The sequence below is a fragment of the Polistes dominula genome, unplaced genomic scaffold, assembly GCF_049000335.1.
Source record: "Polistes dominula isolate Pdom_NZ unplaced genomic scaffold, Pdom_raw_medaka contig_482, whole genome shotgun sequence".
Classification (NCBI taxonomy): domain Eukaryota; kingdom Metazoa; phylum Arthropoda; class Insecta; order Hymenoptera; family Vespidae; genus Polistes; species Polistes dominula.
This window is the reverse complement of record NW_028301016.1, coordinates 388,242-413,154: the sequence shown is the minus strand read 5'-3', so window position 1 is coordinate 413,154 and position 24,913 is coordinate 388,242. Positions and strand designations below refer to the sequence as shown.

The window sequence follows — 24,913 nt, the reverse complement described above, 5'->3', positions numbered from 1 at the left end:
TAAACCGTATACGCATATGAGATTAGTATCTTTTAAAAGATATAATTTGACAAATGAACATAACTTGGATATTAAGTTTTTATTTCAAAAAGAACGAAAGCTTCAAACTTTGGAATAAAACAGGACTCTGAAAAACTTTCAACCTATAATGAAGTAAATTTTTCATCAACAACTGTGACAATTTGATTATCTGAATATGTTAAAGTAACAGAATTACTGATTATAATTTTTTAAAAAGATATCTACAGCACTAATTACGATGTACTTAAATTTATTTTGTTTATTTTTTAAACCTAAAAAAAAAATGTTGCCAATAACATTTATCAGGTTTCTAAAACATAAAAAAACAATAAATCAATGTAAATGCTATTCAATATTATGTATTATTCAAATTTCATAATCAATTGCATTCAAAATAAATCTTACATCAATACTTTGTCTTATTTATTTTAAAAATTACACCTTTTGTCTAATAAAATTGAAACTGTCTGATCTAGCTTTTATAATACTTCAGACAACTCTCAATAAAATCTTAGTTTTCCGAGATAACATTATATTTATTTATATATAATTCCATATATAACTGTATTAAGAATAACCTATCACATTTAATCATAACAAAATAACTATTAGATTAGTAGAACTTTTTTTTTGACATTTCAAAGTCATATAAGATCGCAACCAAATTTGAGGGGAAGGATATAAAAGCAAAGTTTAACAGTTTTATAGTATTTAAGTTTGAAATATTACCAAATCGAAATAGTTTGTTGTCATTTAAAAGTTATATAATCTGTTAAGCAACTCTCTTTCAACATGTCTAGATTAAGAGAAATTGTACATATAATTTATTCTGCTCGTGCAAATTACTTAAGCCATAAAGAAATTATGACTCTTGTTCAATCTGACTATAGACATAAGGAGGTATGTCAAGAAACAATTTTATATTTTATTATGAGATTCGAAAGGAATCAAAACCGTTTCGAACGTGGATTGGTTGACAGCCTAAAGTCGAGGAAATTTATTTTACAATTTTTAATTGCTTTGGTAGAAAAAAATTCCTCGTGGCCGATAGATTATTTTGTAGATGCTTTAAAACTAAGCGAAACGAAAGTACGCGATTATTTGACAGATCTTGGGTATGTCTACACAGGAGAAATATGGTCTAAGAATGAATAGAAAAATAATCTCCCTTATTATATTCCCATGTGTGATTTGTATCTTAAACACAAACATAAGATAACATACAATTATGGAATTATATTCTTTGGATGAGAAATTTTTATAATCATTCTAATTCGCTATCCCTAAAAGACAATAATATAACAGATGGACTTAAACTTGAAAAGAAGACTAAAATTTACATACATTTTTTTCAATTTTTGACTTTGCTAATAATAAGCATCCCACACAACAACATAGTATTAAAAATACCTAACCGTATACGCATATCAGATTAGTATCTTTTAAAGGATATAAATTGACAAATGGATATAACTAATAATATAAATAATATACATAATAAGTTTTTATTGCATAACAAACGCAAGCTCAAAGCTTTAGAAAAAAAGAAGACTCTGGAAAACTTTCAACCAATAGTGAAATACATTTTTCGTTAAAAACTGTATACATTTGATTCTCTTAATATGTTAAGGAAAAAGAATTATTATTTATAATTATTCAAAAAAAATAGTAAAGCTTTAAATATACTCTATTACAATTTATTTTGTTTATTTTTTAAACTTAAAACAAAAATATTGACAATAACATTTATCAGATTTCTAAAACATAAAAAAACAATAAATCAATGTAACTGCTATTCAATATTATGTATTGTTCAAATTTCATAATCAATTGCATTCAAAATAAATCTAACATCAAAATTTTGTCTGATTTATTTTAAAAATTACACCTTTTATCTAATAAAATAAAAACTGTCAGATCTAGCTATTATAATACTTCAGACCACTTTCGATAAAATCTTAGTTTACCGAGATAACATTATATTTATTGGATTGGTAACTAATTTATTGCCGATTTGCTCTATGAAATAAAAGATTTTTTTTTAATATTGGTATAAAAATATCTACGCAATGAACATGGTTAGGTTAGGACAGCTGACATATATAAGAAGAACACGGAGGATAGATACCAGGTGTCCGAACGATATAGGATTTTTCACATTATTTGTGGTACTTAATTCTTGACCTAGATCATAGTTCTCTTTTTTGCCACTGGCAGCGCAAGTATTCAGAACGTACCGATACTATTATTATTATTACACTAAATACGGACTGATTAACCTGGCTCGTAAATGTAAAAATAAATTAAATTAAATATAAAATATTAATTTTTTTTTTAGAATTATTTTTATTAAAAAATGGGAAAGTGTTGCACCGTTTATGGTTGCCTTAGTGGCCGAAAGGCAAGTGAGAATGTAGGAAAAGTGGCTTTATTCAAATCGCCAAAAGTGAGTAGTCTCAAAATAATATTAAAAATTTTATGTTAACAAATGATTGAATATTACATTTGTGTAGTTTTTAAATAATATTAATTCCACGTTTCTTAAAATATTTGTATTCAGAGCTGTCAACAGCAACAAGTAAGTATTTAAACGAGTACTCTGTTAACAGCAGCGCGCCCTACCGGCAAAATATCTTGTCCCCTAAATAGATACCATTCTTTCAACGTTCATTCGTTCGGACACTTGGAATCTATCCTCCGTGAAGAAGAAGAAGAAGCACTTACGGATATCATAAAAATAGAGACCCTTTAGGAGGGACGCGTCATACATATTGCTGGGGTTGCTATTAGCTGAAAATTTGGGGGGACAGCTTCCGATGCAAAGCGCAGTCATGTTTATCTTTAGTATGTATAAATAACGGATGTGATTAGTTTAAGTTTGGAATACTTATGGTTTTTATTGTGATACTTATATTTAGTTGTTTTTTTTTTGTTTTAGTAGTTTTCTATAAGTGTAAGTTTAATTTACTCATTTTATAATTACAAGTATAAATGTACAAACCTAACCTATAACTTATCGTTTGTTTACAGACTTATTGTTTGTGATGAATAATCATGGTTCGACAGTGTATTCTTAATTACTGCAAAAGTTTAACAAGAACTACGGAAGACCGTAAATACCTTATACCATCGCGTAGGTATAATCGAAAATATACAAAATTTTCAGCAAACAAATCTCAGTTCGAGTAAAACTATGACCATGTACCACATTAAGAAATAAAAATATGTTAAAAATAATCTATTTTTTAATTGTTTTATATATTTGTCTTATTATTATTATTATTATTATTATTATTATTATTATTATTATTATTATTAATATATATACATATATATACATATATATATATATATATATAGTAGATAATTATATTTATCAAAATTGTATAAATTCCTACAAATTGATTTGAAATTTCAAAATACTGTAATGCCTTTTATCAAATTAAACTTAATTAAGTCTTTCTTATTTAATTTATAATAACGTATTGTGTAACCTATTCTATTTTAATATAAATTTTTAATTATCATTAAATATAGTTCCTTTTTTTCTGTATTTGATGCAATTCATTATTCATAATTTTTTTAAACCAATTCACCACTCTACCCCCTACACTATTCACTATTTCTATATATTACTTTTATACTATTTAAAATGTTTGAATCATTCGTGCGCAATCAAGTGACTACACGAGTTCCTGTCCCCCCGCAATGTACACGCAGCATCCCTCCTATAGGATCTCTATTTTTATGTAGGGATCCTATAGGAGGGATGCACTATGTACATTGTTGGGGCACCGGAACTCGATTTTGCGCGCGAATGATTCAAACATTGAAATAATTATGAAATAATGAATTGCATCAAATACAGAAAAAAATTACCTATATTTAATGATAATTAAAAATTTATATTAAAATAGAATAGGTTACACGAAAAAATTATTATAAATTCAAGCGGTCCCCCAAAATTTTCAGAAAATGGCACATGAGCTGAATATGAATGGCGCATCCCTCCTACAGGATCCCTACATAAAAATGGGAGTGAGAGACATCTATAACTGAAGTCGGCAATTACTTAGTTTTAAACCCAATCTATACATAATTCTGTATATGACTGTATTAAGAATACCATATCATATTTAATCCTAACAAAATAATTATTAGGTTTACTAGAACTTAATTTAATTTCTGACACTTCAAAATCATCTAAGATCGAAACCAAATACGACGGGAAGAATAAAAAAGCAAAGTTAAACAGTATTACAGTATTAAGTTATAAAGTATTTAAGTAAAATCGAAAACTTCGTTGTCATTTAAAAGTTATATAATCTGTTAAGCAACTCTCTTTCAATATGATTGATTTAAGAGAAATTGTACATAGAATTTATTTTGGCTGTGTACTTGAAAAAAGTCCTCAAAATATTTTTGCTGACCTTGAATATTATAACCATGAAGTTAACGAGGTATGTGCAGCCACAGTTTTATATTTTATTAGAAAAATACGATCGAGTTCAGGCCATTTAGAACGTACAATACTTGAGAACCCAAGGTCGAAAAGAAATAAGTTACAATTTCTAAAAGCTTTGGTAGAAGAAAATCCAATGTGGCCGATATACTATTTTACAGATGCTTTAAAAATAAGCGAAATGAAAGTATGCGACTATATGAGAGAACTTGGTTATGTCTACAACGGAGAAAAATGGTGTAAGAAAGAATAGAAAAATAATCTCCTTTATTATATTCCAATGTGTGATTTGTATCTTAACAAAAACATAAAATAACATACAATTAAGGAATTAAATTCTTTGAATGAGAAATTTTATAATCATTCTAATTTGCTATCCCTAAAGGACAATAATATTGCAGATGATCCTAATCTTGAAAAAAGACTAAAATTAACATACTTCCTGTTTTAATTTTTGACTTCGCTAATAATAAGCATCCCACACATCAAGATAGTATTAAAAATAAACCGTATACGCATATGAGATTAGTATCTTTTAAAAGATATAATTTGACAAATGAACATAACTTGGATATTAAGTTTTTATTTCAAAAAGAACGAAAGCTTCAAACTTTGGAATAAAACAAGACTCTGAAAAACTTTCAACCTATAATGAAATAAATTTTTCATCAACAACTGTGACAATTTGATTATCTGAATATGTTAAAGTAACAGAATTACTGATTATAATTTTTTAAAAAGATATCTACAGCACTAATTACGATGTACTTAAATTTATTTTGTTTATTTTTTAAACCTAAAAAAAAAATGTTGCCAATAACATTTATCAGGTTTCTAAAACATAATAAAACAATAAATCAATGTAAATGCTATTCAATATTATGTATTGTTCATATTTCATAATCAATCGCATTCAAAATAAATCTTACATCAATATTTTGTCTTATTTGTTTTAAAAACTACACCTTTTGTCTAATAAAATTAAAACTGTCAGATCTAGCTTTTATAATACTTCAGACAACTCTCAATAAAATCTTAGTTTTCCGAGATAACATTATTTTTATTTATATATAATTCCATATATAACTGTATTAAGAATAACCTATCACATTTAATTATAACAAAATAACTATTAGATTAGATAGAACTTTTTTTTGACATTTCAAAGTCATATAAGATCGCAACCAAATTCGACGAGAAGGATATAAAAGCAAAGTTTAACAGTTTTATAGTATTTAAGTTTGAAATATTACAAAATCGAAACAGTTTGTTGTCATTTAAAAGTTATATAATCTGTTAAGCGACTCTCTTTCAACATGTCTAGATTTAGAGAAATTGTACATTTAATTTATTCTGGTCGTGCAAATTACTTAAGCCCTAATGAAATTATGACTCTTGTTCAATCTGACTATCTACATCAGGAGGTATGTCAAGAAACAATTTTATATTTTACTATGAGATTAGAAAGGAATCAAAACCATTTCGAACGTAGATTAATTGACAGATTGAAGTCGAAGAAATCTATTTTACGTTTTTTACGTTTTTTGGTACAAAGAAATCCTTCGTGGCCGATAGATTATTTTGTAGATGCTTTAAAACTAAGCGAAACGAAAGTATGCGACTATTTGACAGATCTTGGGTATGTCTACACAGGAGACATATGGTCTAAGATTGAATAGAAAAATAATCTCCCTTATTATATTTGCATATGTGATTTTTATCTTAAGCAAAACATAAGATAATATACAATTATGGAATTATATTCATTGGATGAGAAATTTTTATAATCATTCTAATTCGCTATCCCTAAAAGACAATAATATAGCAGATGGTCTTAAACTTAAAAGAAGACTAAAATTTACATACATTTTTTTTCAATTTTTGACTTCGCTAATAATAAGCATTCCACACAACAACATAGTATTAAAAATAAGTAACCGTATACGCATATGAGATTAGTATCTTTCAAAGGATATAATTTGACAAATAAATATAACTAATAATATAAATAATATAAATAATAAGTTTTTATTGCATAAAATACGCAAGCTTCAAGCTTTAGAAAAAAAGAAGACTCTGGAAAACTTTCAACCTATAATGAAATACATTTTTTGTTAACAACTGTGAAAATTTGATTATCAGAATGTGTTAAGGTAAGAGAACTATTTATTATAATTATTTAAAAAGATAAGTAAAGCTTTAAATTTAGTCTACTAAAATTTATTTTGTTTGTTTGATTCTAGTAATACTTTGGATTTAGATTTATCAAATAACAATTCATTTTGTAATATATCAAAAATTTTTTACATAATCAACATTTTAACAAACACAAAATTACTGGATCTTTTTAAAATATCATGTTTTTCCCAAAATAGTCATAATTCCAATAACGAACTTACGTTTTAAAAAAAATTCAATATAGTAATTTTAAACTCGAAGAAGAAAGTTGACAATAATATTTATCAAATTTATAAAACATAAACAAACAATAAATCTAAATAACTGCTATTTCATATTTTGAATTGTTCAAATTTTACAATCAATTGTATTGAAAATAAATGTAATATTAAAATTTTGTTTTATTTATTTCAAAAACAACATCTTTTATGTAGTCCAATAATATTAAAACTGTCAAATCAAAATTTTATTATATTCGACAACTTTTGATAGAATCTTAGTTTACCGAAATAACATTATCTTATCTCTATAAAATTCCCCTGTCACAGTATTTGTTATTTTTATTCTCCGAAACGACTTGACCGATTTTTATGAAATTTTTTGTGTATATTCGGTAGGGATGAGAATAGTTTTTCGTATATTTCTTATACCCCTGAGTGATAAGGGTGACCCACCATAATTATTTTTCTTTTAAAAGGATATTAAGAAAAAAGAGAAAAAAGACAAATGTTATGTGCCTATATTCAGACAATGTAAAATTATATGATGTGAAGTAAGTGGTGATCTTATGTAACGGTTCATGCGCAGTTGGTTCAATATTAAGAAAAAAAGAGAAAAAGAAGACAAATGTTATGTGCGTAGATTCAGATCCATCTATATATTTATTAGCCACAGCAACGCGTGGCCGGGGCACTCCTAGTATTTATATATATATAATTCTATATATGACTGTATTAAGAATAACCTATCATATTTAATCCTAACAAAGTAATTATTAGGTTTGATAGAACTTAATTTAATTTTTGACATTTCAAAGTCATATAAGATCGCAACCAAATTCGACGGAAAGGATATAAAAGCAAAGTTAAACAGTTTTACAGTACTTAAGTTTAAAATATTACTAAATCGAAAACTTCGTTGTCATTTAAAAATTATATAATCTGTTAAGTTAAGCTCTTTAAACATGTCAAGATTTATACTAATTGTATATAAAATTTATAATGCTAGTGCAATGCAAAAAAGCACTGAAGAAATTGCGGCTCTCATCGAACCTTACTATGAATATAAGGAGGTATGTCTGGAAACACTTTCGTATTTCCTTAGGAGATTAACATGGAATCAGGCCGGGGTAGACATTGGAATGGATAGACCATTCGACTTGAGGTCAACAAGCACTATTTTACACTTTTTAAATGATTTGGTTAAAAGAAATCCATCGTGGCCGTTGGATTATTTTATAGATGCTTTAAAAATAGAAGAAATGATAGTACGCGACTATATGAGAGAACTTGGTTATGCCTACAACGGAGAAAAATGGTGTAAGAAAGAATAGAAAAAAATCTCCTTTATTATATTCCAATGTATGATTTGTATCTTAAACAAAACATAAAATAACATACAATTAAGGAATTATATTCTTTGGATAAGAAATTTTATTATTTAAATCTAATTTGTTATCTTCAAAGAACAATAATATTACAGATGATCCTAAACTTAAAAAAAGACTAAAATTAACATACTTTCTTTTTTAATTTTTGACTTCGCTAATAATAATCATCCCACACAAAAACATAGTAATAAAAATGACTAAGCTACTACGCATATGAAATAAATATATTTTAAAAGATATAGTTTGACACATGAATATAACTAATAATATAAATAATATAAATAATAAGTTTTTATTGCATAAGAAACGCAAGCTTTAAACTTTAGAATAAAACAAAACTCTGGAAAATTTTCAACCTATAATGAATCACATTTATCGTTAACAACTGTGAAAATTTGATTATCAGAATATGTTAAGGTAAGAGAACTATTTATTAAATTAATTAAAAAGATATATATAGTCTACTAAAATTTATTTTGTTTGTTTGATTCTAGTAATATTTTGAATTCAGATTTATCAAATAACAATTCATTTTGTAATACATCAAAAATTTTTTACATAATCAACATTTTAACAAACACAAAAGTACTGGATCTTTTTAAAAAATATCATCTTTTTCCCAAAATAGTCATAATTCCTATAACGAACTTACGTTTTAAAAAAATTCAATATAGTAATTTTAAACTCGCAGAAGAAAGTTGACAATAATATTTATCAAATTTATAAAACATAAACAAACAATAAAACTAAGTAACTGCTATTTTATATTTTAAATTGTTCAAATTTCATAATCAATTGTATTCAAAATAAATGTAATGTCATAATTTTGTCTTATTTATTTCAAAAACAACGCCTTTTGTGTGGTCCAATAATATTAAAACTGTCAAATCGAAATTTTATAATATTCGACAACTTTTGATAGAATCTTAGTTTTATTTAATAATGCTATATTTATATAGTTAAATATATTTTATTATAATTAACGATTAAATGAATAATTTTTCATCATATCAAGCAACGTTTAACATAATAATATGAATTATCGTACTTATTATGATTTCTTATATCTCAATGTCATAAAGGATCGTTACCAAGTACAACAAAGATAATATAAAAACAGAATTAAACAATCCTAGAGTAAATAAACGTAATATTTGAAAATCTTGATTAGTTCGAAGTGAAAAGTTGTTCGCAAAACCTATCATACGTTTTTTAATATGAATACTGCATTTTCAATAATACTGCATAAAGTTTATGTTTCTTTTATGGCCAAGAAAAGTATCCAACAAACTATAGAATGTGTTCGAGAACATTTTGAGTTTGCTGATGTATGTATTGCGATAATTGACTACGTGTTTGAGAACTTAAAAACAAATGAAGCTGATTTCGAACGTATATTATTTACTAAAGCATTACATTCTCAAAAAACTACTTTAGAAATTTTGAAAACTTTAACAGAAAAGTATCCATCCTGGACAACTCGTAAATTTATGGATGCTTTAAAAGTAAACGAATTTAAAAAGCACGACTACTTGATAGAAGTTGATTTTTTTCAATAACAATTACAAATCATCTAGCCAATAATAATGTGTCAAAAAAATAATATTCTCCATAATCAGATTATCATGTGTGGTTTGTAACTTATATTACGCAAAACAATAAACATCATTTTTTTAAACGATTAATTCTGACGGATTAGATGTTATTATTCCAATTAGGAAAAATTGTAATCACAATATGACAAACATTGAACAAACATTGAATGTTTACAAAGGAAGTTTCTACTTTTATTTTATATGGAAAAATTTGAATATTCAAAATTACCGAATTTACGCATATGTGTAATACGCATAATATAAAAATTGTTTCTTTTTCTTTTTTTTTTTAATATTATCCCCTGTTCTGTAATACTAAAACACATAGACCGAAATTTTATATTATACTATAATTATCGAAAGAATATTAGTTTCCTGAAATAATATTATATTTACATATATATATATATGATTGTCCTCCAAAGGACAATAATATTGCAGATGATCCTAAACTTAAAAAAAGACTAAAATTAACATACTTTCTTTTTTAATTTTTGACTTCTAGAAACCCATTTTTTGGTGGTACTTGTAAAAAAAAATAATTGATTTTTTTGACCCGCCCTAATATATATATATTTAAAAAAACGGTGACGGTAAGTCACCTTATAAGTATATATTTTCAGTGCATTAAATAAATATGTCTAATGGTTATTGTACCACCGTTGGTACACGTGGCACGGAACGTGTTAATTATAATTTATATTATTAATTTATGTTATATTTTATTATTTAATATTATTTATTAATTATAATTAATAATATTTATGGATTATATATGGATTAGTAATATAATGGAAATTAGCACAAGTTCGCATGGCTCAGTGAGGCAAATCACCATCAAGTAGTAATGTCCATCGAGTAATCGTATGTTCCCGAGTTCAAATCCCGGAGAGAAAAAAAATTTTACGTCATTTACTAATAAGAAATTCGGCAACAACTAGACAATATATGTGTGACATCGTTGCTTTTTTGTTCTTTTGTTTCGTCATGTCAGCTTAACGTCATATTTATTAAGTAAAAGTCTTACGTCAATAAGTGTGAAATAATGAGTTACATGTGCCTTATATCTTACGTAAATCATGACATCGCGCAAAATCATTTTGACGTAATTGTGTTCACTGGGGATACTCTAAAAAAATAAATAATTTTGCTAAGATAAATACGCAAAAAACTATAAAAGAACTAATTTTAAGTCATTCTAAAAATATTAATATTGTTTGCAAAAAAACAGTTATTTTATAATAAAAATAACCTATTCGTAAAAAATAAGATAAAATAAATTTCAATTGAAAAAGGATATTATTATCAACACCTATCAATAGTAGTTAGCCTAAGCATAGTAGTTTAGAAAACCGGTAATTAAATACTTTGATTTGTCAAAATTTCGAAATGGATTTTCCTCAAAATAAAAGTCATATTAAAATTCGTTCTTTTCTTATATGAATAACCTCCTGTACTGTAGTACTAAAACACATCGATGGAAGTTTCATATTATACAACAATTATCGATAGATTATTAGTTTTCCGAGATAACATTATATTTATGTATATGATTCAATATATGACTGTATAAAGAATAACCTTTCACATTTAATCATAACAAAATAACTATTAGATTAGATAGAACTTTTTTTTGACATTTCAAAGTCATATAAGATCGCAACCAAATATGACGGGAAGGATATAAAGGCAAAGTTTAACAGTCTAACAGCATTATGTTTGAAATATTACCAAATCGAAACAGTTTGTTGTCATTTAAAAGTAATATAATCTGTTAAGCAACTCTCTTTCAACATGTCTAGATTAAGAGAAATTGTACATATAATTTATTCTGCTCGTGCAAATTACTTAAGCCATAAAGAAATTATGATTCTTGTTCAATCTGACTATCTACATAAGGAGGTATGTGAAGACACAATTTTATATTGTACTATGAAATTAGAACGGAATCAAAACCGTTTCCATCGTGCATTGGTTGACAGCCTGAAGTATAGGAAATTTATTTTACATTTTTTACTTTTTTTGGTAACAAAAAATCCCTCGTGGCCGATAGATTATTTTGTAGATGCTTTAAAACTAAGCGAAACGAAAGTACGCGATTATTTGAACGAAATGGGGTATTTCTACACAGGAGAAATATGGTTTAAGAATGAATAGAAAAATAATCTTCCTTATTATATTCCCATGTGTGATTTGTATCTTAAACAAAACATAAGATAACATACAATTATGGAATTATATTCTTTGGATGAGAAATTTTTATAATCATTCTAATTCGCTATCCCTAAAAGACAATAATATAGCAGATGGACTTAAACTTGAAAAGAAGACTAAAATTTACATACATTTTTTTCAATTTTTGACTTTGCTAATAATAAGCATCCCACACAACAACATAGTATTAAAAATACCTAACCGTATACGCATATCAGATTAGTATCTTTTAAAAGATATAAATTGACAAATGGATATAACTAATAATATAAATAATATACATAATAAGTTTTTATTGCATAACAAACGCAAGCTCCAAGCTTTAGAAAAAAAGAAGACTCTGGAAAACTTTCAACCAATAGTGAAATACATTTTTCGTTAAAAACTGTATACATTTGATTCTCTTAATATGTTAAGGAAAAAGAATTATTAATTATAATTATTCAAAAAAAATAGTAAAGCTTTAAATATACTCTATTACAATTTATTTTGTTTATTTTTTAAACTTAAAACAAAAATATTGACAATAACATTTATCTGATTTCTAAAACATAAAAAAACAATAAATCAATGTAACTGCTATTCAATATTATGTATTGTTCAAATTTCATAATCAATTGCATTCAAAATAAATCTAACATCAAAATTTTGTCTGATTTATTTTAAAAATTACACCTTTTATCTAATAAAATAAAAACTGTCAGATCTAGCTATTATAATACTTCAGACCACTTTCGATAAAATCTTAGTTTACCGAGATAACATTATATTTATTGGATTGGTAACTAATTTATTGCCGATTTGCTCTATGAAATAAAAGATTTTTTTTTAATATTGGTATAAAAATATCTACGCAATGAACATGGTTAGGTTAGGACAGCTGACATATATAAGAAGAACACGGAGGATAGATACCAGGTGTCCGAACGATATAGGATTTTTCACATTATTTGTGGTACTTAATTCTTGACCTAGATCATAGTTCTCTTTTTTGCCACTGGCAGCGCAAGTATTCAGAACGTACCGATACTATTATTATTATTACACTAAATACGGACTGATTAACCTGGCTCGTAAATGTAAAAATAAATTAAATTAAATATAAGATATTAATTTTTTTTTAGAATTATTTTTATTAAAAAATGGGAAAGTGTTGCACCGTTTATGGTTGCCTTAGTGGCCGAAAGGCAAGTGAGAATGTAGGAAAAGTGGCTTTATTCAAATCACCAAAAGTGAGTAGTCTCAAAATAATATTAAAAATTTTATGTTAACAAATGATTGATTATTACATTTGTGTAGTTTTTAAATAATATTAATTCTACGTTTCTTAAAATATTTGTTTTCAGAGCTGTCAATAGCAACAAGTAAGTATTTAAACGAGTACTCTGTTAACAGAAGCGCGCCCTACCGGCAAAATATCTTGTCCCCTAAATTGATACCATTCATTCAACATTAAGTTTCTACTCCTGGTATCTATCTTCCGTGAAGAAGAAGAAGAAGAAGAAGAAGCATTTACGGATATCATAAACATAGAGACCCTTTAGAAGGGTCGCGTCATACATATTGCTGGGGTTGCTATTGGCTGAAAATTTGGGGGGACAGCTTCCGATGCAAAGCGCAGCCATGTTTATCTTTAGTATGTATAAATAACGGATGTGATTAGTTTAAGTTTGGAATACTTATAGTTTTTATTGTGATACTTATATTTAGTTGTTTTTTTTTGTTTTAGTAGTTTTCTATAAGTGTAAGTTTAATTTACTTATTTAATAATTACAAGTATAAATGTACAAACCTAACCTATAACTTATCGTTTGTTTACAGACTTATTGTTTGTGATAAATAATCATGGTATAAATATCATGGTTCTAATATTTTAAAACTAACGAAAATACTATCTAAAACAATAATAACAAAATATTTCATACTAAAATATTAATCATTCAAATATTATATACAATTTTTTTATTTTTCTAGAAAAATATTTCCAGAAAGAAGTTTTTATTACAATTATCGAAATTTGGGAATTGATGTTGATGCCATTTTATAAAGATATAATACCCTGGAATTCTAGCTGATTTATTAATATTGGAAATTAAAAACAAATTGTACGAATGATTAAAATAATTGTAATTATAGTATATGTAGTAGATAATTATATTTATCAAAATTGTATAAATTCCCACAAGTTGCTTTGAAATTTCAAAATACTGTAATGCCTTTTATTAAATCAAAGGTAATTGAATCTTTCTTATTTAGATTATAATAATGTATTGTGTAACCTATTCTATTTTAATATAAATTTTTAATTATCATTAAATATAGTTCATTTTTTTCTGTATTTGATGCAATTCATTATTTCTTAATTTTTTCCAACTAATAAGCCACTCTACCCCTACACTATTCACTATTACTATATACAACTTTTATACTATTTAAAATGTTTGAATCATTCGTGCGCAATCACATGACTACACTAGTTCCTGTCCCCCAGCAATATATACGGCGCGTCCCTCCTATAGGGTCCCTACATAAAAATGGGAGTGAGAGACATCTATAACTAAAGTCGGCAATTACTTAGTTTCAAACCCAATCTATACATAACTCTGTATATGACTGTATTAAGAATACTCTATCATATTTAATCCTAACAAAGTAATTATTAGGTTTGATAGAACTTGATTTAATTTTTGACACTTCAAAGTCATTTAAGAACGCAACCAAATACGACGGGAAGGATATAAAAGCAAAGTTAAACAGTATTACAGTATTTAAGTTTAAAATATTACTAAATCGAAAACTTCGTTGTCATTTAAAAGTTATATAATCTGTTAAGCAACTCTCTCTCAACATGCCTGAATTTAACGAAAATATAAATGGAATTTATTTTGCTAATGCAGTTAAAATAAGGCCTGAAAAAATTCTTGCTGCCCTTGAAAATGACTATGAAGTTAAGGAGGTATGTGTAGCCACAATTTTATATTTTACTAGAAAAGTACGATCGGGTGCAGACCATATAGAACGTGGAATACCTCACAACCCAAAGTCGAAACTAAATATGTTACAATTTCTAAAAGGTTTGGTAGATGAATATCCAACGTGGCCGTTATACTATTTTACAGATGCTTTAAAAAAAGCGAAAAGAAAGTATGCGACTATATGAGAGAACTTGGGTATGCCCATAACGGAGAAAAATGGTGTAAGAAAGAATAGAAAAAAATCACCTTTATTATATTCCAATATGTGATTTGTATCTTAAACTAAACATAAAATAACATACAATTAAGGAATTATATTCTTTGGATGAGATTTTATTATTTAAATCTAATTTGTTATCTACAAATAACAATAATATTGCAGATGATACTAAACTTAACAAAAGAATAAAATTAACACACATTTTTTTCAATTTTTGACTTCGCTAATAATGAGCATCCCACACAAAAACATAGTAATAAAAAAAACTAAGCTTCTACGCATACAAAATTTATATATTTTAAAAGATATAGTTTTACAAATGAATATAACTAATAATATAAAAAATATAAATAATAAGTTTTTATTGCATCAGAAACGCAAGCTTTAAACTTTAGAATAAAACAAAACTCTGGAAAATTTTCAACCTATAATGAATCACATTTATCGTTAACAACTGTGAAAATTTGATTATCAGAATATGTTAAGGTAAGAGAACTATTTATTAAATTAATTAAAAAGATAAGTAAAGCTCTAAATATAGTCTACTAAAATTTATTTTGTTTGTTTGATTCTAGTAATATTTTGGATTCAGATTTATCAAATAACAATTCATTTTGTAATACATCAAAAATTTTTTACATAATCAACATTTTAACAAACACAAAAGTACTGGATCTTTTTAAAAAATATCATCTTTTTCCCAAAATAGTCATAATTCCTATAACGAACTTACGTTTTAAAAAAATTCAATATAGTAATTTTAAACTCGCAGAAGAAAGTTGACAATAATATTTATCAAATTTATAAAACATAAACAAACAATAAAACTAAGTAACTGCTATTTTATATTTTAAATTGTTCAAATTTCATAATCAATTGTATTCAAAATAAATGTAATGTCATAATTTTGTCTTATTTATTTCAAAAACAACGCCTTTTGTGTGGTCCAATAATATTAAAACTGTCAAATCGAAATTTTATAATATTCGACAACTTTTGATAGAATCTTAGTTTTATTTAATAATGCTATATTTATATAGTTAAATATATTTTATTATAATTAACGATTAAATGAATAATTTTTCATCATATCAAGCAACGTTTAACATAATAATATGAATTATCGTACTTATTATGATTTCTTATATCTCAATGTCATAAAGGATCGTTACCAAGTACAACAAAGATAATATAAAAACAGAATTAAACAATCCTAGAGTAAATAAACGTAATATTTAAAAATCTTGATTAGTTCGAAGTGAAAAGTTGTTCGCAAAACCTATCATACGTTTTTTAATATGAATACTGCATTTTCAATAATACTGCATAAAGTTTATGTTTCTTTTATGGCCAAGAAAAGTATCCAACAAACTATAGAATGTGTTCGAGAACATTTTGAGTTTGCTGATGTATGTATTGCGATAATTGACTATGTGTTTGAGAACTTAAAAACAAATGAAGCTGATTTCGAACGTATATTATTTACTAAAGCATTACATTCTCAAAAAACTACTTTAGAAATTTTGAAAACTTTAACAGAAAAGTATCCATCCTGGACAACTCGTAAATTTATGGATGCTTTAAAAGTAAACGAATTTAAAATGCACGACTACTTGATAGAAGTTGATTTTTTCAATAACAATTACAAATCATCTAGCCAATAATAATGTGTCAAAAAAATAATATTCTCCATAATCAGATTATCATGTGTGGTTTGTAACTTATATTACGCAAAAGAATAAAGAACACTTTTTTAAACGATTAATTCTGACGGATTAGATGTTATTATTCCAATTAGGAAAAATTGTAATCACAATATGACAGTAAGAATCATAATATTGCAAATGATTGGACTCTTTGGAAACAATCTAATGTAAAAAAAAGTATATTTATTTATTTATTTTTTTTTATTAGTATGATATAAGGAGTAAGTTTTTTCAAACAAAAAACAAATTGAACAAACATTGAATGTTTGCAAAGAAAGTTTCGACTTTTATTTCATATGGAAAAATTTGAATATTCAAAATTAACGATTTTACGCATATGTATAATACGCATAATATAAAAAGTGTTTTTTTTCTTTTTTTTTTTAAATATAATCCCCTGTTCTGTAATACTAAAACACATAGACCGAAATTTTATATTATACTATAATTATCGAAAGAATATTAGTTTCCTGAAATAATATTATATTTATATATATGATTGTATATATGACTTTATTAAGAATAACCAATCACATAAAATCATAACAAAACAAGAATTAGGCCTTATTGAACTTATTTTAATTTTTGACATTTCAATGTTATCTACGATCGCAAGCAAATACAACGTTAATGACATAAAAGCAGTGATAGACAGTCTTACATTACTAAAGTTTATAATATTACTAAACCGAAAACTTTGTTCGCATTAAAAATTATAAAATCTGTTAAGTAACTCTCATTCAACATGTCTAAATTTATAGAAATTGTGAATACAATTTATTATGCTTGTGCAGCTAAAAAAAGCCTGAAGAAATTCTTGCTGCCCTTGAATGTGACTATGAAGTTCAGGAGGTATGTGCAGCCACAATTTTATATTTTACTAGAAAATTACGATCGAGTGCAGACCATGTAGAACGTACAGTAGCTGAAAATCCGAGATCGAAAAGAAATATGTTACAATTTCTAAAAGCTTTGTTAGAAGATTATCCAACGTGGCCAATACACTATTTTATAGATGCTTTAAAAACAAGCGAAATGAAAGTACGCGACTATATTAGAGAACTTGGGTATACCCATAACGGAGAAAAATGGTGTAAGAATGAATAAAAAAAATTTCCTTTATTATATTCCAATGTGTGATTTGTATCTTAAACAAAACATAAAATAACATACAATTAAGGAATTATATTCTTTGAATAAGATTTTATTATTTAAATCTAATTTGTTATCTCCAAAGGACAATAATATTGCAGATGATCCTAAACTTAAAAAAAGAATAAAATTAACATACTTTCTTTTTTAATTTTTGACTTCGCTAATAATAAGCATTCCACATAAAAACATAGTAATAAAAATGACTAATCATATACGTATAGGAGATTAATATATTTTAAAAGATATAATTTGACAAATGAATATAATTTTCTTATTAAGTTTTTATTTCAAAAAGAACGAAAGCTTCCAACTTTAGAATAAAACAAAACTCCGGAAAATTTTCGACCTATAATGAAATACATTTTTGTTAACAACTGTGAAAATTTGATTATCAGAATATGTTAAGGTAAGAGAACTATTTATTAAATTAATTAAAAAGATAAGTAAAGCTCTAAATATAGTCTACTAAAATTTATTTTGTTTGTTTGATTCTAGTAATATTTTGGATTCAGATTTATCAAATAACAATTCATTTTGTAATACATCAAAAATTTTTTACATAATCAACATTTTAACAAACACAAAAGTACTGGATCTTTTTAAAAAATATCATCTTTTTCCCAAAATAGTCATAATTCCTATAACGAACTTACGTTTTAAAAAAATTCAATATAGTAATTTTAAACTCGCAGAAGAAAGTTGACAATAATATTTATCAAATTTATAAAACATAAACAAACAATAAAACTAAGTAACTGCTATTTTATATTTTAAATTGTTCAAATTTCATAATCAATTGTATTCAAAATAAATGTAATGTCATAATTTTGTCTTATTTATTTCAAAAACAACGCCTTTTGTGTGGTCCAATAATATTAAAACTGTCAAATCGAAATTTTATAATATTCGACAACTTTTGATAGAATCTTAGTTTTATTTAATAATGCTATATTTATATAGTTAAATATATTTTATTATAATTAACGATTAAATGAATAATTTTTCATCATATCAAGCAACGTTTAACATAATAATATGAATTATCGTACTTATTATGATTTCTTATATCTCAATGTCATAAAGGATCGTTACCAAGTACAACAAAGATAATATAAAAACAGAATTAAACAATCCTAGAGTAAATAAACGTAATATTTAAAAATCTTGATTAGTTCGAAGTGAAAAGTTGTTCGCAAAACCTATCATACGTTTTTTAATATGAATACTGCATTTTCAATAATACTGCATAAAGTTTATGTTTCTTTTATGGCCAAGAAAAGTATCCAACAAACTATAGAATGTGTTCGAGAACATTTTGAGTTTGCTGATGTATGTATTGCGATAATTGACTATGTGTTTGAGAACTTAAAAACAAATGAAGCTGATTTCGAACGTATATTATTTACTAAAGCATTACATTCTCAAAAAACTACTTTAGAAATTTTGAAAACTTTAACAGAAAAGTATCCATCCTGGACAACTCGTAAATTTATGGATGCTTTAAAAGTAAACGAATTTAAAATGCACGACTATTTGATAGAAGTTGATTTTTTTCAATAACAATTACAAATCATCTAGCCAATAATAATGTGTCAAAAAAATAATATTCTCCATAATCAGATTATCATGTGTGGTTTGTAACTTATATTACGCAAAAGAATAAAGAACACTTTTTTAAACGATTAATTCTGACGGATTAGATGTTATTATTCCAATTAGGAAAAATTGTAATCACAATATGACAGTAAGAATCATAATATTGCAAATGATTGGACTCTTTGGAAACAATCTAATGTAAAAAAAAGTATATTTATTTATTTATTTTTTTTTATTAGTATGATATAAGGAGTAAGTTTTTTCAAACAAAAAACAAATTGAACAAACATTGAATGTTTGCAAAGAAAGTTTCGACTTTTATTTCATATGGAATAATTTGAATATTTAAAATTACCGAATCTATGCATATGTGTTAGTACTTTTAAAAAGCATAGTTTTTGAGATAAGAAGTTTACTTTATTTATAAATTTCATTGAACGATAATGCAAACTCTTACGTTCTAATTTATTCTCTTGACTTTGAACAATTTTTCTTTACAATTTTAGAAAGCTTCTAATTTATGTATATTTTTATACAGAAAGTATTGATTAGAAATCTTTAAAAACTACCGTGTCAGATAGATCAAATGATATACGCATTTAGCGAAATCAACTGCTAGAGTCAGAAAACACATATATGCGTCCCTTGTAAAAACAATGCGGTTATTGATGCAGCTAATTATCTAAAAAATTTAAATTTCTATTTATAAAAAGTTAATGAAATAATAGACATTATTATTATTAATCCTTTTGAGAATTTATCGGTGTATCCACATGTTAAGAATTTGGCATCTTTGACTGCTATGACAAGGCAGAATTATGCGATGCAAATTCAAACGATTATCTCGACAAGCGGCTCGGCCCTATGAAACGCTCATAAGACTTTGAAGTGTTCGTACTGCTAAGGGTTGATATAAAATAATGATATAGATTTGAAAAAAAAAAGGAAATAATTGTATTGAACTTTAAAGGTAAAATTTCTTCTAAAATAATTTTATTATGAACTACTAATTGTAAATAAATAAAAAATCATTTTCTTTGAATACCAAAGTACAAATACTTGCAAAATTTAATATAACTTCTAAATTTTTGCATGTTAACGTAATATTAAAATTAAATAATAAATTATTTTAAATATATTCTATTCATATGTGCATTTAATGTATCTTATGATTATTTTTATCTTGAAGCAAGTAACATATTAATGTACACTTGAATATATATATACTAGAATATGTGGCTTTATTATAAAGCATTATTTAATAGAATTCTAAACTTTTTAATAACAGTCAAATCTATATTCACTAATAATTTCCTGGGTTACAAATTAGGCATAAAAAAACATAAAATTTTTAATATATATAATATATAATATATAAATAACAATACACAAAATAATATCACAATTAAAATGGAATACATAAAATAATAATATTCGAAAAAATATAAAAAGCAAAATTAGTTATGTCATATGCAAATCTGAAAAAACGTATGACCTGAATATACCTAATAATTTATTATCGCAACATATTTCTCAGTAGTTTATATTTATTCATTATTATTTTATTTATTATCTGACTCTGATTCGTCAAAATTATATAAAATAAATTATAAAAATAAATTAAAAATTATATATAATAAAAATTATTTGAATAAAAATCGAGTTCAAAGAGTTAAATAATAAATTCTTAAATGAGCAATAAAAAAAAATAATAATCGCGATACAAATTATCCTATATAGTAAGTTGTAAAAAAACTCGCAAAATAAACAAAATTTCATAAAGTTCGGCTGTGTAGTTTCGAAGTTCAATGGAAACCAATAATGTGACACTGAATTTTTATACAGAAAGATAGATAATATATATATGTCTTTAAGAAACTTACAGGAATAACATTGACATTATTGCTTATCATCACTAGCTGGCAAAAGGATAAATGATAAGAGTAATACTTCACCTTAAATTTTTCAAAACTAAGAATTAATTTTCATACAAATTAACGTAATATAAACATTTTGATCTTATTTTATCATATAAGATTTCTATTTGTCAAATCTCCTCATGATTTCTAGTTCACCCTTTATAAAAATTCACCATTAATTATAGAATCCCATAATTTTACAGAAAAGTATAATTATTTATTTAAATTAAGAAATTATAATCAATATTATTATTACTGATTTGTATAATGAAAACATACACACACAACAGTAAGAGATATCGTATTTATTTCAATTTCTAATATTTCAGGGTCATCTAGCAATAAGATAACAAGTAAATACGACGAAATTGTATGAAAGCTCATACGTAACATTATTTAAACATTTTTATAATAAGTTATTTGTATATTTGCACATCGCGATTCGATCGCATTGATTAGTTTTCGATTACTTCAAACATGGAAATCTCCATGCTCAGAATTTGGCCTTTATTTAAAAGAGGTTGTAGTGTTAGCTCTACTACTAGAGAAATTCTTGATCTTTATAAATCGTATGAGATATGTGTTTGTATAGTTGAATTTTGGTTTGACAAATTCAGTGAAAATGATTTTTATTTTGAAGAAACGTTTTCAAGAGTCAATAAACTCGATTTAGATTTAAACATTCTTAAGAATTTTATTGACACATATCCATATTTGAGTCTTCAAAATATAGCAGTTGTTTTTAAAAGAACTAATAATATCATACTTGACAAACTTCATAAATTAGGATACACCCGAATCGATAAAAAATGGATACAGATACCATTTCGTGAAATATAATTCTATGTATGAATTATGTCATTGGCATAACAAGAAGAAACAATTTTTGAAAAAATTAATTATTATGGATAAGGGTTTTATAATTGAATTTAGAAAATTTGGTAATCTCAACAGACGAATCAACATTTTGAGAGATGATCTCAATCACTTTTGGGACAAATATTTTCAACTGAAAAAAAATCATTTAAGTTTTTGACTTTTTATTTTATTTATTTTATATCGAAAACAAATCAAAGAATCTGAATGAATTGAGAAACAATAAATGTACATGAAAAAGATTTTGATTTTCTTTTTTCCATAGAACAATTTTAATATAAAAGGAAACATAATATCCATATATATGTCATTTATAAGGATAACGTACCATACAAATATGACTTCATGTGTAAGTGATAATTTTTAATATAACGAAACCACCAAGTTTTTAGTATAATACCAAACTCTGAAAATTATTCTTATAATATTTATTCTAGAACGTATTCTTAACGATTAAATAATAATAATTTTGTATATAAAAAATAATGTTCCTAGTAATGCAATGAATTTTGTGATAATAAGAAAAGAAAAATTTCAATTTAAACAATACAAATTGTTACTTATATTATAAAAAAATTATAATAAATTATAACAATATATTTCCATCGAATTTCGAAGAAGAAAAACTTTTTTATATTTTGAAATTTCCAAATATTTAAATAACATATAATTAGGTAATATTGTATTTTAAATTTATGTATCATTCAACAAAAATGTTATTAATTCAAGTAAATAAAATTTTATATATTTGAATATTGTATCCATTTTTTGACATATGTTTTCACATATTATCATTACTCTTCCAGTTGATTCCCTCCAATCAACCCATCATATAATTTCACCACTAACCATAGTATCTTACAGTTTTACGAACAATATTATTGTTTATATGTATATTAAGAAATTTAAATTAGTATTATTAATAATGATTCGTCCTATTAGATTATATACATACAAATATTTTTTCTGTAATTATTTATTCTGTAATATTTCAAAGTCGTTTATGATAGCAATCACATTTGACGAGATTTACATAAAAGTATACCTAAACGTTCATGTAAAGTGTTAATTTTATATTTCATACATTAAAAGTTTTACGTTTCTTGTCAAACACCTTCGAAAATGTGTCTTCATTTTGAAGAAATGCTGGAAATGTTACGGAAATATTTTAAAAGTAATATGAACGTTAACGATACCGCAAATGAAATTATGTCGTTAGATTATTTTGATTTTCCCAATGTATGTTTAGTGACAGTTCATTATTGGTTTGAGAAATTTCAATTGGAGAGATCTTATTATGAGACTGAAAAAACAATCCCAATCAATTGTAATTCACATTTGCCATTTTTAATGACATTAGTAAAAAAATTTCCATTATGGACAACTTGTCATTATGCGGATGCTTTAAGAGTTAACGACTCAACTATAAGAAATTATATGAAACATCTTGGCTGCACCTATACTCAGAGAACTTCAAGATGGATTAGAACTAATCATCTGTAGAAAAATAATGTAGGTATACAATATCTTCAATAAACAAATTTTTTAAATATCTAATATCGTTAAAAAATCTAAATTCGACGTACAAACTATTTTTAAAAATAAATATTTCTTTTTGTTTAGGACAAATTTGGTATATTCACGTTTTTACAAAATGGCTATTATTTCGACAAAAAAAAAGAAAATTTTGCAACTATAAATTTATGACAAACATTGGTTGTATTTAACCGTTTTCTGACATATCAAGTTTTTGCAAAAATAACAGCTATATAAAAAAAAAATATATCCATATTTTTAAAAAATATGATTACATGACAATCAATAAAAAAACGAAATTTTAAACATTATAAAAATAATTTAAACAATTTATATTTTAGAAGATTACGCCAAAATGTTAAGACAATCGGATAGAATTTGTGAAAGAAATCTTGTAAGCAAGTTTCAAATATTTACATATTAAGAAAAACACATTTTACGTTTCTTAACTGATCAAGATGCAAAAAAAAGCATTGTACGATCCGAAAGGATCATACGGTAATTAGCAGTATTCAAAATTCGCGCGCGTCCACCTCCATCGATTAAAACTCTAGATCGATACTCATTGTGAGCATCGATCAACTACTAGTAACTACCGAAGCGCCCCTCTAGTTACCCCCACCTCTCGCCTCCCCACTTCTCAACCCAGTGCGTACGCCCTGCTGGGCCAGTACAAAAGGACATTCTTGCATTCCATTATCGGAAGCCTGTGAATATATATCGAAATCAAAGGAATTAAGTTAAATTAGTTAAGGAACGTAAGCGAAGCGAGCGAGAGGTGAGATCTTTCCATTATATACATTTTATATTGACGGTATTTTCCCGCGTGGTAATACCACGTGGTCGATTCT

At 25.4% G+C, this 24,913-nt stretch overlaps 2 protein-coding genes and 1 long non-coding RNA gene across 4 annotated transcripts in view; 2 read left to right on the top strand and 1 right to left on the bottom strand.

Moving 5' to 3' along the window:
• Positions 1 to 24,913, bottom strand: part of LOC107064422 (dipeptidase 1) — a 363,750-nt gene that overhangs the window by 286,474 nt on the left and 52,363 nt on the right. The gene's annotated exons all lie outside the window — the stretch shown is intronic.
• Positions 7,140 to 9,041, top strand: LOC149031978 (uncharacterized). Its single transcript, XM_089174171.1, has 3 exons — positions 7,140 to 7,274; positions 7,359 to 8,687; positions 8,765 to 9,041. The coding sequence occupies exon 2, from the start codon at positions 7,845 to 7,847 to the stop codon at positions 8,211 to 8,213; it is 369 nt and encodes a 122-aa protein (XP_089030297.1). The 5' UTR covers positions 7,140 to 7,274; positions 7,359 to 7,844; the 3' UTR covers positions 8,214 to 8,687; positions 8,765 to 9,041.
• On the top strand, positions 11,372 to 14,416 carry LOC149031977 (uncharacterized). Its single transcript, XR_016177121.1, has 3 exons — positions 11,372 to 11,767; positions 13,204 to 13,715; positions 14,054 to 14,416. It is a non-coding gene; the product is annotated as an uncharacterized LOC149031977 (long non-coding RNA).

What these genes read in the sequence shown, in the direction of transcription:
- LOC149031978 (XM_089174171.1), top strand. Translation starts at nt 7,845, where the DNA reads ATGTCAAGATTTATACTAATTGTATATAAAATTTATAATGCTAGTGCA.